Genomic DNA, 20,421 nt, shown 5'->3' on the forward strand with positions numbered 1-20,421 from the left:
GCTTTGCACTGTGTTGGTGGTAGCCATTAGTCAGTTACATAAGCTGCCATAGTGTCATAAACAACATGGACACATGTCTAACGAGAGACAAGTGAGAAAATGTAGATGACTCCTTAAATGTAAACAGCCCCCTTCAGCCACTTCCAACAGTACACACAGGCATTTCCTGGTACCTCCACGCCACACACACACACACATGCACATACGTACACACAAAAGCTATATCATAAAATATAGGATTGATGCACACCAGCACAGCACAGTGTACAGGGTCCTGGCAGGTGCTTCTGAGAGAAACTGGAGGCACAAGAGCAGCCTGCTCTCAGTCAGTGGGAGACGGACGGGTTCCCAAAAAAGGAGCCCAAAACCATTAAAGCAAATTGTGCTGAAAAGAAACCGTGTGACTCTCGTGAAGGAGACCAGTGGGGCTGCTAGAATGCGTCCTAGGGGTGGTGGTTTAAGAGGTGAGGAGGCTGTAATCGCACAGGTCCAGCTTGAGTCTTAAATAAACTGTTTGGGTTGGAGGTCCCAGTTGCTGGGAAAAGCTGAAACTTAAGACATCTTGTATGGACACACTGTAACAGCAGCTGTAGCAGCCTCGCTTCTGAAATGGACTGAGATTCAAGCTGGTTATGTTTTTGTTTCATGCAATTAATGAATCCCTGCTGGTACTGTTTGCACTTTGAGTATATACTGAGTATGCACATTAAAAGAACATTGTTTTTGGGAAACTGGCCCACTGCTCAACATGCCTGTAAGATAAACTCATACCATCTATGGATGGCCCACTGAAGACTTGCTTTAGCTCTCTAACACCCTCTAAACACTACATATTTTAATTTTTTCTTGGTGACGTGACTTAATACAGATGATATGGCTGTGCATGATATGTCAAACTATTCTATACTAATGTTTTTATACTCACTTCAGGGACAATCATCTTGTAATTTTTTCCCCATTAAATTATTTTTACAGGGTGCCCTGGTGCCCTTAGAGTTAAGGCGTTGACGACGAACCGCAAGATCTCCGATTCATGTACTGCAAGAGGACCTTTGTTGTATTTCTCCTTCCTCATTCCTTCTCTCCTCTCTACTATCAACTCACTACTAAAGGCAAAAAATGCCTGAAAATTTTTTTTAAAAGTTCATTTTCACCTCATAGTTTCATGTAAGCTACAGGTGAGTGCAAAGCCACTACATGTACTGTATATCACTGAACCCGTTGTCACGTTGTCAGGTACCAACACTGAACATTATGTTCTTCAGTGTTAGCATCAACCAGGTAGACATTTTTCTGGCATCCATGTTTACCTGACAGAAAACAGACCAACTTGCAGCAAAGGTCTCTTGCTGCACTTGTCTCTAATCACAGGACCTCCAGCTGACTGTGGTTACTATTTTCTCGTCTCTTAACAGGCAAACTCACCAATGGAGTGAATTGCCAAAATGTTTGTTTTCATTTAAGAGCATGCTCAAAGGAATAATGTAAGCTAGTTCTGTTCTGTTTGTTTAAAAGAAGCAGCATCTATTGCACAAAATCTACTGTTGTGGGCTTATTCAATTGCACTGTTATACAGTAACAGCATTACTATTCAGCTTGGCCTGAGACAACCATTTGTTGTCTCCTTTGTCCCAATATACTCCCTACTGTTGACTACTGACCTCACCCTCCTCCACACTGTAACATGCCCACTATATAACAAATACCCTTCAGATCAACCATGTCGTTTCGTATTCAGCCACAACATCTATCCCCACTCATCCATGTGCTTTCTCACAAAACCCCCTGTCATCATCCCACTTCTGACCGATTCCTTGGTCCCGGTCGCCTCCCACAGCAACTGGGATTCCATCATGATCTAAAGGTTGATATTAACAAGGGAAGACATGAAGTGGCTAAATTAGGATTAGGATTCATACCTCCTGAAACAAAGTGGGCTGTAGCTTTTCATACTGTACCAGCTCCATAGGAGGCTTAAAAATGTCAGTGCAATTAAATTGTACCCAAAAAACCCCAGTGCATTAAAAATCAGTTAAGATCAAACAAAAGAAATGGTGTTCAGTTGTGCTTCCAACTCAGTACAAACAAAAAGCTGCAAAATATTGCACAATGTTAAACCGGTTATTTGAGCACTGAGTGAGCTTCCTGTTGCTATAAGGTTGATGCTCCTACCTGCTCTCTGCCCCAGAGCATTAGAGGTGATGCGTGGGGTCATGGTCGTGATAGGGACGATGTTGCCCCTCGGGGAGGATGTAGAGGAGGTGGTGGTGCGCCCATCCTTGATCTCAATGGTGAGGAAAGTCTTCATGTCCGGGTCTGTCTCTCCCTGGGTAACCTGCTGTCCAGCTGCTCTCCCTGGGGTCCTGTCTTCCTTTGAGTTACTGTAGGCGTGCACATCTTTTTCAGCTGGATGCCTCGTCCCACCCATGGAGTTCTGTGATTGGCTAGCTGAAGACAGAGGTTTGTTAGCTCCACCTCTCGGTTGAGGTGTGGCCTGACTCTGAGATGCGGCAGAGGTGTGAGATGTGGAGTCTCCAGATGTGCTGAGTGATGCTGCCGTGTGTGTAAACAGCTCAGCAGCTCTGGAGGGATTTGTCTGGCCACTGCTGCCGGAGGTTGTCCCATTCCTCAGAGGAGTTTTCTTCAAAGCTGGGACATTTGGGCTCTGGGTGGGCTCTGTGAACTTGCGCATTCTATCACGTACAGAGTTGGTGCAGTTGAATTGTGCCGATGTAGCATTTTTTTTCTCAGGTGCTGCAAAGACATAATGCAGAAATAGAGTTTAAATCACAGAAAAACAAAAAAGCTCAATGCATGAATGCCTTGATCCCCTCGCCTTATATTATCTTCTCCTCCACCTCAAAAGCCCTTTCTTTAGCTTTTTGTTCCTGCCCCTTTATCTTGCTTGACTTAACTTCCCCTGTTTCACTGTCTTTCAGGTCCATTTTTTTTGGACATTTCAGGACATGTTTCTTCCACTCATGGATATTTTTTCATGCTCTGATCCTTAATACTGTCAGATACTGTGTATAAAGCCCATGATTTGGCACAGACCCTGCAATGGAAAAAAGCACGAGTGATTAGAGGAGAAGATATTCACTGAGGTCATCCTAACAAAGGAAAAAAAGATGTGCTGCTCAGGGAGGGGGGGACCACAGTTTATAGTGCAGTGGACACAGCAAAGAGCACTGTCTGGTAAAAAGAAAGAAATGGTGTATATTACAACATGGTCTCTTCGCAGCCTTGCACAGTCACGCTAATGGCGTTCTGCAGTATACGGACCATGGACCATCTGGTGTGATGCTGTCACATGCTTTAAAGTTAATTAGTTAATCGTTTAGTTTATAAGATGTCAAAGTAATGACAAATGTCAAATAGCGACAAATGCCCATTGAAATCTTCCAGAATATTAGAAATTGCTTGTTCTTTTAAATCATTACTACTCAAAGGTACGAATGCAAACATATTCAATAACAATGATTTAAAACAGGGATTCAGCAAAATCCTCCTTTTTGAGAGGCTGGAATCAAATGTTTGGAGGTTTTGCTCAATAACTGTGTTAAAAGATTATCAAATATGATGCTGATTAATCAGTTCAGGACTAACTGAGTGGCATTCATTTCTTACCAGAATCCTTTGCTTTGTCACGGGTGAAGGGAAGATCCCTGTTAACTGTTATCTGAAAAGGGACAAAACAAAGAAACATGACAGAAAAATCAGAAGCGTAGGTTGAGAAGATTAAGGGTTAACGTGCACTGTGCTTGGATTGACAACCACAGAGCTGCTGTACTGAACAGCTCCGTGTTTAACAGGGCAGCAATGCACATTCATGAGGAGCAAGAGTCTGTATGGATGGCCATGGTGACAACTACACACACACAAACACACACAGACACACACAGACCTACACAATCCTAAATACAGAATCGACCAGTTGTGTTTTCATTATGTAACATTTGTGTATGGAGTGAAGCAGTGGGCCTCTGTTCTTTTTTTGGCAGCTGGGGGCATGATGGGCCCCAGAGTGTTTACATTACTCTCAGGAGACTGAGCATTGGCGTATATTGCAGAGAACAATAAAAGAAGCCTTAGGTAAACACATTTAGAGGAGTGACTCAATGGCGTCATGGTGACCTGAGCCCCCAAGATGGGAAATGTTGCTGAACAGTTAACAGTTGGAGCAGAAACAGCAGCTCTGTGTGTTTGTGTGTTCGCAGCACTGTGGGATGAAGAGAGACAGAACCTCTGGCCCGTAACGCTGTGTGTTCCTCTCTGACAGCAGGTGAGGCTGACATGCCGCTGAGGTGAAGCAGAGACACTCAGGTGCACAGTTTGTGTATCCAAGCAACAAAAGCTAAACAGCTCCAAACAGCAGCTCAGCACGGTGTGTTTATGGATGCCGATGTGACCTGGGTGTCACTGAAGAATGGAGTGACGGGCTTACTTGTCAGGGATAATAAAATGGAAAGAAACAGAGAGTTTGGCCTGTTGCTGCATGTGACTGTGGCCATGTAGCTCAACACCCCACTCTAGTGGTGCAGTTGTGTTAAATACTGTGCATCAGCGTGGCTATTCAGATGGCTCTAACTGCTCTGAGCCTGTCTTAGTAAGCCTCCGAAACAGCTACAGTGCCCCTTAGCACAGACTCTACATGTCTCTGCAACTCTGCTGGAGGGACAAACACCATTCTTCCAAAAGATCTTCCCTCATTTGGTATTTTGACAATGGCAGTGGAAGGAGCTGTGTAACAGATTTGTCCAGATTTGTCTGAAATCACATTATTCCTCTGTTCATAGACAATAATTCAGCATTAATTAATTCAGCATGTTTTTTAAAAGGAATTATGTGTAGCTTTTAATTATTAATGTGAAGAAAAAAGGGGCGTGTCAGTATTTGATTGGCAGCAGCTGGGAACAAGAGACAAAGTAAACACATTTGTGCTGTAGCTACCTCTAATGGGCCGACAGTTAATTTTCTCTCTGTTAGCAGTGCACTTGTTCCAGTAAATGATGTCAAACAAGCTGCCTATGACTGAATGCTGATTTTATAGTTTTATGCAAGATTTATATTACCAGTGATCCCTCCTGCCCTGAATGGAAGCAGGATTGGTTATGTCTCTCCACTCTTTTATTCAGGTTTTTCCTTTAATTTGACAGCTGTCTGTATGTTCCAGACTGAAAGACAGCCCACATTTACTTTATACAAGGCCTGTATACTCTACCTTTTGTTTCTGGAAGTCAGTTTTCCCCTTGGTGTTGCCACTGAGCACATTTGTAGGATCACTGCGAGATAAAATGGCTCCATCAGGCTGCTCCTGGTCAATACTGTGATCCTGGCTGGACTGAGCCTGGAGGCTGGCTGGACCTTGGCTTCTGCTCTCAGTTTCTGAATCTGTGCTGTAAGTTGAACCACTCGTGGTTATCTCCACCTCCTCCCCTGGACCCCTCTCCTCAGAGGACATACTCATGCTCTGGTCAGATGTCCCTGAATCAGTCCGTTTCCTTGACAAAAGACCAACACTATCTGAAGCCCCAGAGCCCAAACGGGATCTGACGCCAGAGTCGGAGACATCTGAGCCCAGTCTCTGTCTGATATAGGACTGGGAGCTGACGCTTCGCTCTGATGCCCCAGAGCCTAGCCGACCACGCTGGGAGGAACTCTGGCTCCTGTCTGAGGCACCAGAGTCTAGCCGGGCTCTGTAGGCTGAGCCCAGAGACTTTTCTGAGGCCACAGAATCCAGATTGGACTTGGAAAGCACCGAGGTCACACTGCGGTCTGAAGCTGAGGAGTCTGACCTTTGACGGTGCGACAGGACCAGGTCAGGCTCTGTGGTCATAGCCTCTCTCGGAGGCTGGATCAGCAGAGGCCCAGAGCCATCATCCTTCGCCAGGTGATCGAGAACCAGCACCATGCCTGAGTTGGAGCCTGCAACAGAAAGCGTACATGAAACATGAGCAATAAATACCTTTCTGTACCTTGTGGCTTTTCTGATTTTGTAAAAACTGATTTTTATGTTACGTCTCTTCTTCCTCTTAGATCAGAAGTAATCTAAAGTGGAGAAGGTGTTACTGTATCTGAGCAAAGAGAGCAGGAGGTGGTGAAGTTAGACACTGAAATGATGGAAATGAAATACTTCCGCGGCACTGAGGCCCCATAAGAGGCAGGGCTAGAAAATATCACTCGGGATCAGAAAGGAGGCACGTGGAGACGTGAGAGGATGTAGGCATTTCCTCCTGACTGGCCTCAGTTCCTGAGCAAGATTTGTGAGATTGCGTTGGTGGATGTGCGTAAAGGAGAAGGAAGGGGAGCATGTGGTACAGCCATAGGTGGTCAGCAAGTACAAGGAGTCTAGGAGGAAGTGGGGGTGAAATAGAGACTAGGACAAGTACTTCCCCTCCCCTCTCTCCAAGTTCGTTCACTGCTCCTTCTCTCCTCAGGAAACCACACTCCAAACAACACAGTGGTGCCCACATCCTCCTACAGTGACAGTCTCTACCTCCAACACCCGTGGTACTTCTAGTGAACGGAATATCTGAGGTTGTATATGTACCACAGATAATGAAAACAGCAAAAACCAAGAGCGTATCCGATTCCCACATCACATATAGACAGCAAGGCATGAAAACATGTTTGTACGACCTGTGTTTGCACCAACTCTGCAACCAAATGGGGTTCACCAAGTATGCATGGCTGTCATTTACAAACCAAATCAAACAGGGACTTCAGTCTGACTGGCGGCCACAGCAATCTCTTTCAACTTTGAACTAGACAGGATTAAGTCATGGACATTCACAGCTTCATTTAAATCAGCTGATCTTTTTTTTACTCCTTCTTGCATAACACCTTCCAATAAAAGATGCTAGCTAAATTGTGCCAAATCAATTTATAAATGGCAGCAAGCTGTTGATTAAACAGACCAGATGATTATGTAACACAGTCTGAACAGAAAACGTGATTATGATGCACAGTTGGGACAATAAAGGGCTGCCGCACATTCCCACATGTGACAGAATGAATGGTCCACTAGACAGCAGTGTCTACAGTGATGTGCTCAACCCAAACTCAATTACGGGTCAACTGTGAATCAAGTGAGAGCCAAAACACGGCTCCTTCTACCAACTCTCATGTTATTGTTCATATTTTTGCCAATCATAAACTGTTGTGTCCATTGTGTAGCGATTTCTGGGAAAACCCCCACTGCTACTGGATAATGAGAGCCTTGCTTTTTGCTTTAAAATAGCTACAAAAGCTGCACTACTTGTGCACTAAGCTGCCAGTCAATATATAGCACACAAACAAAGGACAACCACGGGTCTTCTTTATACTTCTTTCACACTCAAGCAATGACCCAAAGAAAGCTCATGTTTGTCCTCACTGTGAACGGGTCAACACAAGTTTGACCAGTTTTTAAAATGTGCTTGGACCAAATTAGACTTGGCATAACAGGAAGAGCACGGTTTCCCATAGTAAATTTAATGTTAAGTGAGATTGAGTGACTTCTAGCCCATGAAGTCCACTCTTCTTATGCATGTTGTTGTGGTATTTTTTCATCATGTCACCATATAAAGAAAATATATGCACTGTGCTTTTAACAAGACTAAGAGTCTACAGTCATGCTAGCGTCTCTGGGAATCTGCATTGGGGATGCCCAAAGTCAGGAGATCACCAAAGTTATTGTAATTCATCCAGAGGGGAACTTGACATGTTGTTGAGATATTTCGCTCTTTATCTAATGACATTAATTGAGAGTGGCTGAGCAATTTGTTTTCAGAATTTACAGTGGGATTATAAAAGGTCACTTCATATACAGTTGGTTCCTATGGTTTATGAGCAACTTGAATGGTTCTAAGGCTGTAGACCAGGGTCTTTTGTGAATGACACCGACCTGATACATATACAAGATGCTCTTGTGTTCAGTCCTACGAGTCATTCACAAGGTTTTTGTGTGAAATTGGAATTAGCATTATGCTCGAGCTTGAGCGAGTTTCTCTCTTTTGGGAACTTGAGGCACACAGCACATTCCACTGAGAGTCTCTGCAAACATTTCATTTCCTAAATCACAGCCTTACCAGTTACAGTTTGCACTAAAATGCAGTACAGCTGGACACATGGTCATTGAGGTAAAGAATGTAAATATAAGCTTTTTTGTCTGAACACATACCTCTACCTCTCAAAGATGAAAAACAACCTGCCACGGATCGTCCAAGGTAATCTTTTATTTTCTGCTACTTTCACTCTGCTGAAAAGACAAGAACCACAGGCCCACCCTGGCTACTCTGCCCTATCCCAACCACAAACGTTCTGTGTCTTTGGTGTGCTCCTTTGCTTTTCTATGGTGGTCTTTTTTTTGTTCACCCTAGCTTCACCCTGGTTTAAATTGTAAGGCAGGGATAAATCAGTAACACTGGGGAGTTTCTCCGCCACGTCAAGGAAGCCTCAGTTCTGTTCTGGTATCAGCTTTATTTAGCAGAGGTGTGGCTTTCGGGTTTCCCTCTGTTGCTTCCAATAATCCCACTACCATCCCCCAGGTCCATGAGAAGGACACTGGGAGTAAAGTCCAAGGCAAACGGGCCACACAGAATGAGATTATCGCCAGCCTCAGTACAAGTTCAGGTCAGTCAGACCTGAGCTTCAATAACAGATGAAAAACAGTTTCATCTTCAGCTAAAGATGATCACAGTTAAAACTAATGTCCTATATGACGAGAATTGCCTGATTAATACTTTGTCCTGAGGCGTTTACACTGGACAAGCTAAAGGTAGGTTTGTAACATTTATTACTCGTCAGCAATGCACGTTTGTCGTTTTACAAGGTATTCATCGTCAGCTCTGCAAGTGTGGCTGCAAAGTTTTAAGGATTCAAGTGAACGAAACACATTCATTCACTCCTGAAGGCTTTCATTCATACTACTTTATTAATGGCTGGGCTAACAGAGTGGTTAATGAAATTACTTCATACTTAAGAAGTCAAAGTCATTAAGCCTATGGCTGTGAGTGACTCCAAACAGTTAATAAAGTTAGATAAAGGAACTTAAAGAGTCTGAACTAATGTGACCTCCTGACCGCCACCTCCAGAGAATGGCTCCTTTGGCTGACTATTTTAACAGGCAGTAAAGAGGAAATTGCATCAAGACAGATATATGCAGTCACAGGTACACGCAACAGAGGTGGCCAGTGTTGGCTACAAGTCTTTAGTGCTTCCCCTGACTTGATCTTTATGTGAATGTTTACCGTATATACAAGCTTTTGTATTTCAGTGATCCCAAAAGAGTGGCCTGTCCAAACATGATCTAAATGAGAGGGCAATTACTCTATATATCGATATATCCTGCATTAATACATATTGTCTATATGTCTTAATGCAGCCACTCAACGATAGAACAACTGTCCACCAATCTGAAGAGTAATTTGGTGCTGAATGAGTGTTTCTCACCTCTTTTCTGCAACTCTCTGCTTTGTTGTGTCTGCTGGCCGTGTAACTCCCGGATCTGAGATCTGATACGCTCTCGTTCACTATGACCCTCCCGCTCTGTCTCCTGTGGGGAAAAGAAAGAATAACAACACATGCTCAGTGCACGTTAATACAGCTCCAAAAGCACCATGCTCTTTAATTTCTCAGGTCACAATGTCTTCAGCTATTTCTTAGGGAAGCGGCCAGCCACTGCCAAGATGCCAGCCCATTCCTCTGATCAAAATCAGAGTGAAAACATCGGTTCTACCATCATCTGTTTGAGGTCAGCTGGTGATCACAACAGTCTTTTGTTGGAGGTCGAGGTCAAATGCTCCAGCCATGATGAGCAACATGCTTGGCCAGCTGGAAAAGTAAAGATCTGTTTTATTTTTCATTGTATATGTCTGAAAGAGACGCCCTGAGAGCCAAAAGAGCCAACATACACATTCAATGTATGGTTGAATGCTGTGTTACATCTCTGCTTTACAGCCTGACTTGACTTGGGTAGCTTCTACACTATCAAGATTTTCTGCAGTTTAACACAGTACACAATGAAGCTTTTCTATAGCACCCTGGTGCTATTCTGCACTGATAGATATAAAGTCGCAGCAGGAGGGAGATCTCTCAGCAGTATTTTGGCATATGGAGAGGAAACTGGAGACGTGTAGAGGGGAGGATGGAGAGGGAAAGATGAAGATGCCGGCACTACTGTTGGGCCTCTGGTGCCTGACCTTGAGCTACTCCACAGGAGAATCAGCTGCACAAATAAGGCTCCTCTGAGCACGTGTGCACACACTCTTTCAATCACTCCTCCACATATTCGTAATCCACAACACTCTGAGGGCTTGCAAACTTTTCTATTAAAGGGCAAAAAGCTCTTGCACGGAGCTTCAGGTGGTATACGTCATTCTGTAACCGTATCACAGCATTTAATCTCCTTCAAGGTGTTTTACAAGAGTCATCTGGGTTAAGAATAGTCCCACAGAAGTTTGGGTGGATCTTGAAAAAACATACAGGACATGACCTTAAATACCGAAAATATAATAGACCAGATTTGCAGCCTACCATTACTTCTGAAAACACACTCACAATCTTTCAAGCACGCAAAGAAAGCACACACACCCAACCACAATCACACGCCACAATCAGTTTGCCATGTGTAAACAATGTTATCCTACACAAGAGGCCGGTATAGTTGTCAACAGCAGTGTGAAAATCGTATAAATGACACCTTTTGTGTTTTAAAGGCTTTTAATCAATGCAGTGTGTGATCAGAGCTGACAGAGAGTGACCGCCAGTTAATGCAGTGACCAAACACAAAGCCTGTTCGAATTTAAACACAAGTGAGAGGCAGAGGTGAGAAAGGAGTCGAGGCTTTCTGCTCTGTTGACTGTGACCTTCCCCACCTTGAGCAGATTACAGAGCAGAGCGGCTCAATCACTGAGGAGAAAATGTAATCAGACACTGTTGCAGGAGCACAAAAAGGAAATCTGGAGTGGCAGTGCTCGGGTTATAAACAAAGACAGATGATTTAATTTACTTTGTAAAATAAGTGAAGTTTTATTGCTAAAATTGTCCATGAGAAATCAATTTGTGTCTGTGAATGGAAAAAAAACCTTTCCTCAAAAGGAAGCTAGAGAACTGAAATACGAAACGTATCATTATAAGGGTGTAAATCTACACAGAAGATTCCTTAATGTCACTTTTTACATTTTCCGCTTTTTCTCCATACAAAGCAAAAAAAAAAAAAAAAAAAAAAAGTGGCAGCATAGATTCTGGGTCATAAAAGAGCTTGTTCTGGTGAATCATGTCTGCTTTGGCAATGTTGCTTATTCAGTCTGGGGCATTGCAGTGGAATGCTCCTTTAATGAGTTATTACAGTGTTTGATGAGGACACAAACAGCCCTCGGCAGCAACACAAAAGACTGGGGGCACTACAGTGTAATAATGCAAGAGGTCACACACACAAAGGACGCTCTCCTTCTGAGTGGAGTCACTCAATCAAAGAGTCACAGGGAGATAATTGTGTTTGAGCCATAAACACAATTAGAGAGAACGAGCCTTTCCTCACCCGCCAATCCTCTCCCTCTCCTGCCTCTACCAGGAGTCAGACAGACAGCCATCATTTCACAGCTCCCACTAAACCACAGGGAACATATTTCTCACAGACAGTGAGGCAGAGGGGAAAAAAGGGAAGATAAAGTGGAACTGGAGACGCAGACCAGAGCTCGGGACCTGCTGCCAGCCACCATGCTGTCATTAGCGGCTTTTCCTCTAGCCCCAACATTGAGGACCTGACAGAGTGGAACCAAAAGCGACACCGTCCCACTCCAACGCTCACCCAAACCATTTGTCCCATCTGGCCTCAGGAGCTTGTTTGTGCCGGACTATAAATGCAAAATCTCAAACTCGCAAACATAAAAACAACTGTCCCCTCTCATGACCACAGTGAGGCATGGGCCATCTGGACTCCTCTGAACCCTCAAAAAAAAAAAAATATAACAACAACAGTGAGGCAGAGGCCGAGCTAGCGCCGAGGCACACACCTTCTTCACCAACCAGTTCAGACAGCTGAGATCAGCTACGGATTAACTGGGTTTCACCGCCACAGTTTTCCATGAAAGTTAAATCCATCACTCCACTGATGAGGTCAGACCATTCGAGGGTCTTCCATGCCTCCACGTGGAAGAGAGAAGAAGAAACCTGGCGGCTCATTTTCCATTACTGCAGCCTGAGGAACCACACGCTCGGCATACCTCCAATAATTGAAATACAGTAGCAATCATCTCTGTATCACACACACTCAGTCTCGAATGAGTAAACCCACAGAAGAAGTCAGCCCTGAGCCTCATTCCCATTTTTACTCACTGCAAATCATCCCATGCCGCTCTCAGCATACTGGTCTTACTTTTTTCAAAATGGATCCAGTGTACTTTTTTTTTTTTCCCCCTTCAGCACACTTTCTGAAGTCATCTCCAAAGCCCAGTTAACCTTCTCTATTGCAAAGGCAAGGCCCAGTTTTAGACAGTTAAGCTACTCAGGTCTCTTCTTGCAACATGTTGATGATGAGATCACAGAACAAACAAAACTCTGTCTGGAGCTGCAACACCCGCCCACCCAACAGCCTACCTGTGCTCACCCAGCACACCTCGATGGCACGCAAACCTGCAGCCTCAAAGAGACAACTTACAGGGTTACATTTCTAAATACTTACAATTTTAAATACAAGCATTAAATATTCAAGGTTTATCTCAATTTTCTTTCATTGTATTATTTTCTATATCTGACCCAATTTCATGTCATGCGTCATTAAGGTGTCATCTACATCCTAAGATATGACCTGTCAGCTAAAATGAGTAAAGTTAATTAACTGAGCAAAAAAACCATTACGTACACAAACCTGAAAGGAAAACAGAGAGGCAGCCACGTCCCATTCTTCAATCAGACAGAAACAAATGAAGACAGATGTGGAAAGATGTCTAAATGGTCTTTCAGTGGAAAAAAAGATGAAGAAAGTCAGAGAGGAGCGTTGGTCTGTGACACACGACAGCAGGAAAATCAAGAGTGACATTTACCTTCTCTTCACCAGACTGACTGCCTCTCCCTCTCTCTCTCTGCAGTAACCCTCTTGGAGTCAGGACGTCCACTATTCTGCTGCTCTACTCCCTCAGCCACATCATACATACTCACACACACACAAACATATACGCCACCAACACCACACACACACACATAATACCAACAAGCCACTCCCTTGACTTCCCCTCCTTCCCATTCTGTCTCCACAGGGACCTGACCCCCACCACACACACAGACACACACACACACACACACACACACACACACACACACACACACACACACACACACGCTCTCTCTCTCTCCTTGCAGGTTAAAGGGTTGCCTGGTTGACTCATTAACTCACAGCATTGTTTTGACCTGTTTTTTTAATTTCTCTGCTGTTCTACTTGAGACAAGGAGATATTCTACTATACCAAAACCTCATTTAAATTATTGTATATTTTGCACTGTTTTATCCTACAATAATGAATAAAAATTACCTTTTCCTACTGACTTTTTTTGCTACATACATATAAATAAAGTTTGTATGAGCTGTTACAGTATGGTTTCTGTGAAATGAGCAAAATGAAGCTTTTACTATACCTCAGCTCTCAATGCATGTAAACCATGCTCATTAAAACAGCCATTAACTTCTGATGGGAGTTGGATTCTGGTAAAATTACAGATGAACAGTTACATTAGTCCACTAATTAAACACGCATACACTCAATATATTTTCCCTCTTAAGTTTTTGTCACACCAGTTCGTGAGCTTGTGTTTGTTTCAAGCTGTTTCCAGTGTACACATTGCATGTTGTGTGTGTGTGTGTACATGAGTGTGTTTGGCTGCTGTGGAAGCCTATCTAGGACCTCCATCTGCCATGGGACAATCGCACTCAGCTCAAAGAGATCCGCTGCTGTGATGTGAGTGGAAGGAGCCCTGCTTCTGCAGTTGGTTGATGTTGTTTTTGGCCACGTCCCCGTTCCAGCACAGACTAGACCGCTGAGGCACAGCTGGTGGGCTGCCTTTCTGTCTGTCCAACCCCCCCCCCCCGGCCTCATCACCATCCAGAGCTTCAACCCCCCCCCCCCCCAATCCATAAAACCACCTGTGGCCAACAAACCCACCACAGTACCACTCAGCTGTCTTACAGGAAGTGAGGTAAGAAGGCTTGAATGCAAGAGCATCCTGTGACGCCAACATCCTAGCGTCGCTTCCTAACTGAGGAGAATACACACACACACACACACACACACACACACACACACACACACACACACACACACACACACACGCGCGCACACACACACACGCACACACAAACAAAGGAATGCACGCAAGCGAAGCACAGGCTGCAACAGACATGATTCACCAGAACATGACCCACTGATGATGTGATTGAATTTCATTCAAAGCATTGATACAGCACTGTGGATGCTCCTTAACTTCTATCACTCAAAAGGCTTTGTTACAACAGTGGTGACCGCATACAGTAAGAATTAACTTTACTTTTCCTCCATAGAGATCTAATCTACTGGAAACAGTAGATTAGATCATATAAAGGAAAATAAAAAACAGCGATCAAACACAGCAGATAAGATAACATCTGGCAGGCTCTCACAACCAGGTCAGCCTAATGTCATCACATCACGTTCACTGCAAAAACCATATAATTCGATCTGTTACGCTGAAAAAGACAAAAGTTTAGTTCAACTCTGAAAAACACAGCCCTGTTTTCAACCACTAGAGGGCCAGTCCGCCGTGAGAGACGTCTGAGACGAGGCTGGAGCCTGGAGTTTTAGAGAGCGCCTAAAGAGGGATTCAGAGAGATGTGATTTGAGCCATCAAAATGCAGTTCAAGTGTTTGATCCATTGTTAAATAAACCTCTTGTCTCTCTCCTACACACTCACTAAATGCATAATTTGGTTGTGTGTCAAAATGTAAAAGCCTGTGGAGGTAGGTGTGTGTAAAAACAATTCACTACCTTCACTAAACACCAGACTGAAAGTAAATTTTATCTTTCTCCTCATACTTGGCCAAACCTGAATAAGGATGTAAGAAAGACAAACACATTCCTTTCTCCGTGGCAGCTAGACATGTGTTGCGTGTGTGTGCAGCCGCACTCATGACACAGTGTGTGAGTCAAGTCACAATCCTTGTTGTTGTTTACTGCATTCCTCATCGTGGCAGCAGAGAAACCTCGGTGGTCACTGTTGCCATGTTAACAAAATCAGCAGTTCGTTCTTGCAAATGGAAGCTGACAGGACTCCACAGAACTGAGACAGTTTACTCATCAGCTGTGATGGTGATGTGCAGACTGTATCAGCTTCACACTGTGATATTTCAATGTGGTCTAAGCAGCTCTGGAGACAGACTGTTGACATTTGAACCCAGCAGCAAAACAAATACAAGCCTCCCTTCAGTGCTCCTTCAGAAGCTCTGGCCCCCAAATTCATGGATGCACATTTCCAAGGCAACGGCACAATGGGGAATCCAGAAAGCCTTAACCAGGAGGAAGTGGACACTCTCTCTCTTATAACCGAAGCAAAAGGAACCTTGTCAAATAAAACGTCAACAAACAAAGGACATGCAAATAAACACAGCATCCTAAGAGAGCAGAGTAAAAAGAGTTTGTTGCTTTGGTTGTTTTTCCAACACTTCGGTCACACAGGAGAGGACCGTAGCTAAGTTAACAAGGCCGCTGGTAGACCTTCCTGCATGCACTGCCTTAACATTGCCACTGGTCTCACGTCTGCAGTCCCAATCAATCCCAATCCCATTTACACAGGATCTGGCAGCGATGAAAGGGTAGAGTGCTGTTAGCATGTACCAGATTTACCGTCTCCCACTTCCCAATTTACCCCATTTCCCCTCCTGTCTTCTTCTTTCCCTTGTCATGTGTACTAGCACAAACGCCCCCTGTTGCTGACCGGCTGGAACAGTCATGTGTTACTTGGTCCGAGCAACTTTGTTTTTTCCCCATTTACAGAGCCAGGGCTGTGCAGGGAGACCAGATTTTTTTTTTTTTTCAGCACACACAGAACAGACAGCTAGCGGACTGGGAGGAGATATTCACTGACTTTGACAAAAAAGGGTTTTGGATTAGAATTGCTTACTCCATCTTTAATCATTTCTCCCACCATAAATGACAATGATCACACCATTAACTCTGCAGTACTCACTCCAGTTCCCATGCTGCTTTGGGGCTGCACACTCTCAGGATTCAGGCAGCAACCAGGAGCTTTAACCTTCTCCACAGTCCCTAAAAAACACACAATAAACAGCAGTGCTTAGACAATAATTAGGATGAAACATACCCCTTTTAACTTCTTGTCAAATCTGACGCCAGACTTCTAGCACCACTATGGTCATATGTGAAATGACAAGATCATCTGAGGCGTCCTGATATGGCCCTCACAGAGGCTGAACAGGGTGGAAGTCTGAATGCACAACCCAGTCCATGCATCGCAGTGTTTCAGAGTGACAGGGGCCTCACACAGACCAGACAGCGCTAAGGAATGAAAGGAATCCATTATCTGATCCAGTATCATAGGTAGATCTACCACAGAAACTATGGCAACAACAGAGAGCCTGCTGTCCGTCCCACATGAAATATGCACACACACTCATTTACAATGTGTATTTATCCCCCAAGTTTCTTAAAGTTTCCTTTTTTAACTGTGTTTGGTGCCAAAACATATCAAATCCCTAAGTTTAATCAAGATTGGAGCGGTGGCGTCGACAATATCACATCGCATTGAGAATACTGAGCCGAGTATATTGAATATCGAATTTAATTTTGGCTCATGGTGACAAATTTATGACCTTTGCAAGGACTGATGAATGTGTCACAAGTTTTCTGTCAACCACAACCTAATTATGGCCCATGAAATTCTGACATTTTGACATTTTTATGAGAGCCATCTTCAGGCTGATCAGGTTAAGTGCTTAAGCTGCCAGAAAACGCACCATGCTTAAAGTGGAGTCACATCCAAGTTATTCCATTTTCATCTCCTCAGTGATGCATCTTTTTAAGTTTCATCTCAACCAGACAAGTGGTATCATATCGCAGAGATACACAGACACAGTTTGACTGCATGTTATCAAAGAGCTGGACTCACCTTGCTGCTGTTCCTCTCGGATTTGTCGGATGGCTGCCCTGATCATCTTCCTCTCCTCGTACTCGCTGGCGGCACGGAGCTTTGAGCAAAACACACAGAAAACCTCAGCTCACACAGGACGCGCATGCAGCGTCACCATACTTCATGATTTTTGTTCATTAATACTCACCATTTTCGTGAGCTCATCGATGTCCTGGATCGATTGCAGTTTACGCGACAGGACGTCCAAGTTGTCGCTGGATTCTGATCTGAGAGAAAAAGAGACAGTGCAGTGGGTATAATGGTGTTTATTATGAGTGAGCATCAACTTGTGCCCATGCAGCAAGTGACAAGTTGGAAATCATAGTATCTTAAAATATCAGAATGCAAACTGTCTGCTTCACTGACTCTAACCTGAGGCAGCAGGAGACAATTAAAAGATAACAAAGAGCTTTCTTGGCCAGGAGAAAAACCAGAGGAACACATGGAAAAAGTAATACTGTGGCATAACAGCTCTGACAGCAGTGACAGACTGCGCCTGAAAAAAGCTGCTCTCATCCTCCATTTTTTCAGTCTCATATTTCTCCACTGCCTGCTTTTATGTCGGTTTCTATTACTCATATGCTCCTCCAGTTCTCTCATTATCCTCGCTTTCCTGCATTCGTTGGTATTAAAGGATGCGTGGCATGCTGGAGTGGAATGTTTCACATTCCTTCACGGGATAGAAGAGGCTCGGGATAATGCAACTTTCATATGGGTTTATGTGTGTGCCTTAACATGTGCGCACGTGCATGCATTTGCTGCAGCAGGTATGCTTTCTCTGCACTGAGGCACCTCTTTTGTTATTGTAACCCAAGTCATCTGAGAGCAGGAGTGAATGGAAATGATTAGGCCTGGCCACTGGTTTTAATAGGATTCAGTCACAGAGAAAGAGAATGACAGTGGAAGGTTGGGTATCCTCTTCACATCCAGCACTGTTAAATCTTTACTGCGCTCCAGACCAGACGTTGGGATTGTGCCATAGCCTTGAACTGCCGCCAGTCTTAAAGTCTTAAATTAACACCTGTTAAAGGACTCAGGCCATCCTGTTCTGTAGAGCTCAGTATGTCATGCCCACAGTAAAGAAACTAAAGACCATCAGAGGTTTAAATTCTCATCCCATTCAAATTTTGTGATTTTACTGATATATACACTATGTCCAAGGAGAGCAAAAGGGTCTTTATAACGCCTGGCAAATGAATGTTAACTGCAAAACGGGCATTTCTTGAATGAGATCTGGCAGGATGCTGATTGGCTGACAGCAGCAGCTTCTCTAATCTCATAAAATAAACCTGCTAAATTTGTGTTTTCCAGTTTAAATTTGGCATGATTAGGCAGATTTCAGGAAAAAGGTTCAGTTGTTCTAAATTTACACGGGTTCATCAGAAAAAGCCTGCTTTGATCCCCTAAGCTGCTTCAATCATCATTAAAGATAGCTTAACGAGTTCAATGAAAGTAACATTTTAGTTTGCATGAGGGTGTATATCCGTCTGAACCTTTTTAAAAACATCAACAACACTTACACTTACACAATGCTGGTCTTCTTTGATCATTTAAAGCCTGTTTGTCCTGTTTCTCATTTGCTTTGCCAGCAAAAGCATGTTTATTGACAAAATGGCAAGGAGGAGGCATTAAAGCTGAGTTCTCACTTTGTCCACATTCCTCAGCTGAATAAAAAAGGTGCTGGGCACTGTGTATAACTGAACTAAAAAAAAAAACAAAACCACTGAAGGCTCAGAATATAAACATTAATAAACTATTTCAACTTCATTCTCATGACTTAAATGAGATAATCTGACATTAGGACAAACTTTTAGAAGTGAGAGTATTTATTGTAAAATGTGCACACAAGATGGAAAATGGAAAATTTATTGTGGTTGCAGTTTTTTGTCCCCTGATTCCCTCACTTGACTTTTCCAGACTTTTCCCACTGGAGTTGAGGAATGCTGCGTCTGGGTTTGTGACTGTTTTCTCAGCATCTCCAGTTCACCTAACCTTGTGCAGTTTGTCATTAGGAGAGGTCTGTGTGTGTGTGTGTGTGTGTGTGTGTGTGTGTGTGTGTGTGTGTGTGTGTGTGTGTGTGTGTCTGTGTGTCTGTGTGTCTGTGTGTGTTCTCACCTGTGTTGATTCTCCTTGTCTTCCTGCTGCTTGAGGCGTGTGGGTCGAAATCTCTTGCTAGCCAGAGCGGCCTCCATGTCCTCAATCTCCCTCCTCCTCAGCTCCCGGATGGCTGAACGGATGAGGCGTCTCTCGTCCAGATCCACGGTTCCATCCAGCTGCATGCATGACACAAATACAATCATTAGAAAGTGTACTGAGACAACAGAAAGACAAAAATTTGGCTTGCAAAGATAAGTCATCTGTCACTCTTACATTTGCATCAATGACCGAGTACGCCACAGAAGCAAGGTGAGGAACTGACCACAGAGTTACATATGAATCTGCTCGTGAAGGGTCACAGGCTTGTTCTCAGAGTAAGTACAGGGCGGTTAAAAAGCAGAACTGCTGGGTTCTTGGGTCAAAATACAAGTCATAGCGCTGACTTCTTTCAGTCCTCGTCTCTTCCCCTCTGTAATTAACCCTGCCAAACAAGGGCAATAAGGCCCTCGTTTACAAGAAGACAATCTGCCCTCACTAAACACACACACAGCTGTAAGACAGAAAGACACAGTGTCCTACAAAGTTCAGGAATCCACCTTCCAGGTGAATTTTAATTATGCCAGCCTAATCAGAGTCACAGCTGACAGATAATAAATTTAAGTAGCATTCATGTGTGCGTAACATCCAGACATAGCTGGACTAAACAGCCCTGGATTACTTTTAAATGTGTGGTAACGTGTTAGAGGGTCAGCAGGGTTGACGGACGGCTTATAGACTGGTGATGACAAGTGATCTGACTTCACTAATGTGAAGAGACAGGACCACCTGAGCAAGACGTGGAGGATGAGAAACAGGCACGCCAACAGCTGGTGCTCGGCTCGAAGAAAGAAGTGTGTTCAGCGCACCAGGTCAACTTATCACCCAGGTGTCTTCTTCTCTGGCTGTATTTCATCTTGGCTGAACAGTAGCTGAGCTGCAGGAGGCCCCAGAGACTCAGATACTGAAGTGGCTCACTTAAAACACTCACTCAGTCATTTCATTGCTCCGAGTGACTATTAGTTAAAGGGTATATTTTTTCAAGCAAAGAAGGAGTGATTAAGGTGTGCGAGTGTGTGTGTACAGCATTGCCTGCCGACAGACAGACACTCCACCTCAGCGAGATGGATGCTT

The 20,421-nt window shown here is 43.9% G+C and overlaps 1 protein-coding gene across 1 annotated transcript in view; it reads right to left on the reverse strand.

Moving 5' to 3' along the window:
* Positions 1-20,421, reverse strand: part of smtnb (smoothelin b) — a 47,150-nt gene that overhangs the window by 14,083 nt on the left and 12,646 nt on the right. The window contains 8 exon segments of the mRNA XM_071482991.1: positions 2,173-2,754; positions 3,628-3,679; positions 5,222-5,925; positions 9,433-9,535; positions 16,195-16,274; positions 17,134-17,212; positions 17,303-17,381; positions 19,270-19,427. Coding sequence (XP_071339092.1) covers positions 2,173-2,754; positions 3,628-3,679; positions 5,222-5,925; positions 9,433-9,535; positions 16,195-16,274; positions 17,134-17,212; positions 17,303-17,381; positions 19,270-19,427 — 1,837 coding nt within the window.

This window comes from Trachinotus anak, unplaced genomic scaffold (assembly GCF_046630095.1).
Source record: "Trachinotus anak isolate AG129_WGS33_773 ecotype Australia unplaced genomic scaffold, CSIRO_AGI_Tana_v1 ptg000008l, whole genome shotgun sequence".
Taxonomy (NCBI): domain Eukaryota; kingdom Metazoa; phylum Chordata; class Actinopteri; order Carangiformes; family Carangidae; genus Trachinotus; species Trachinotus anak.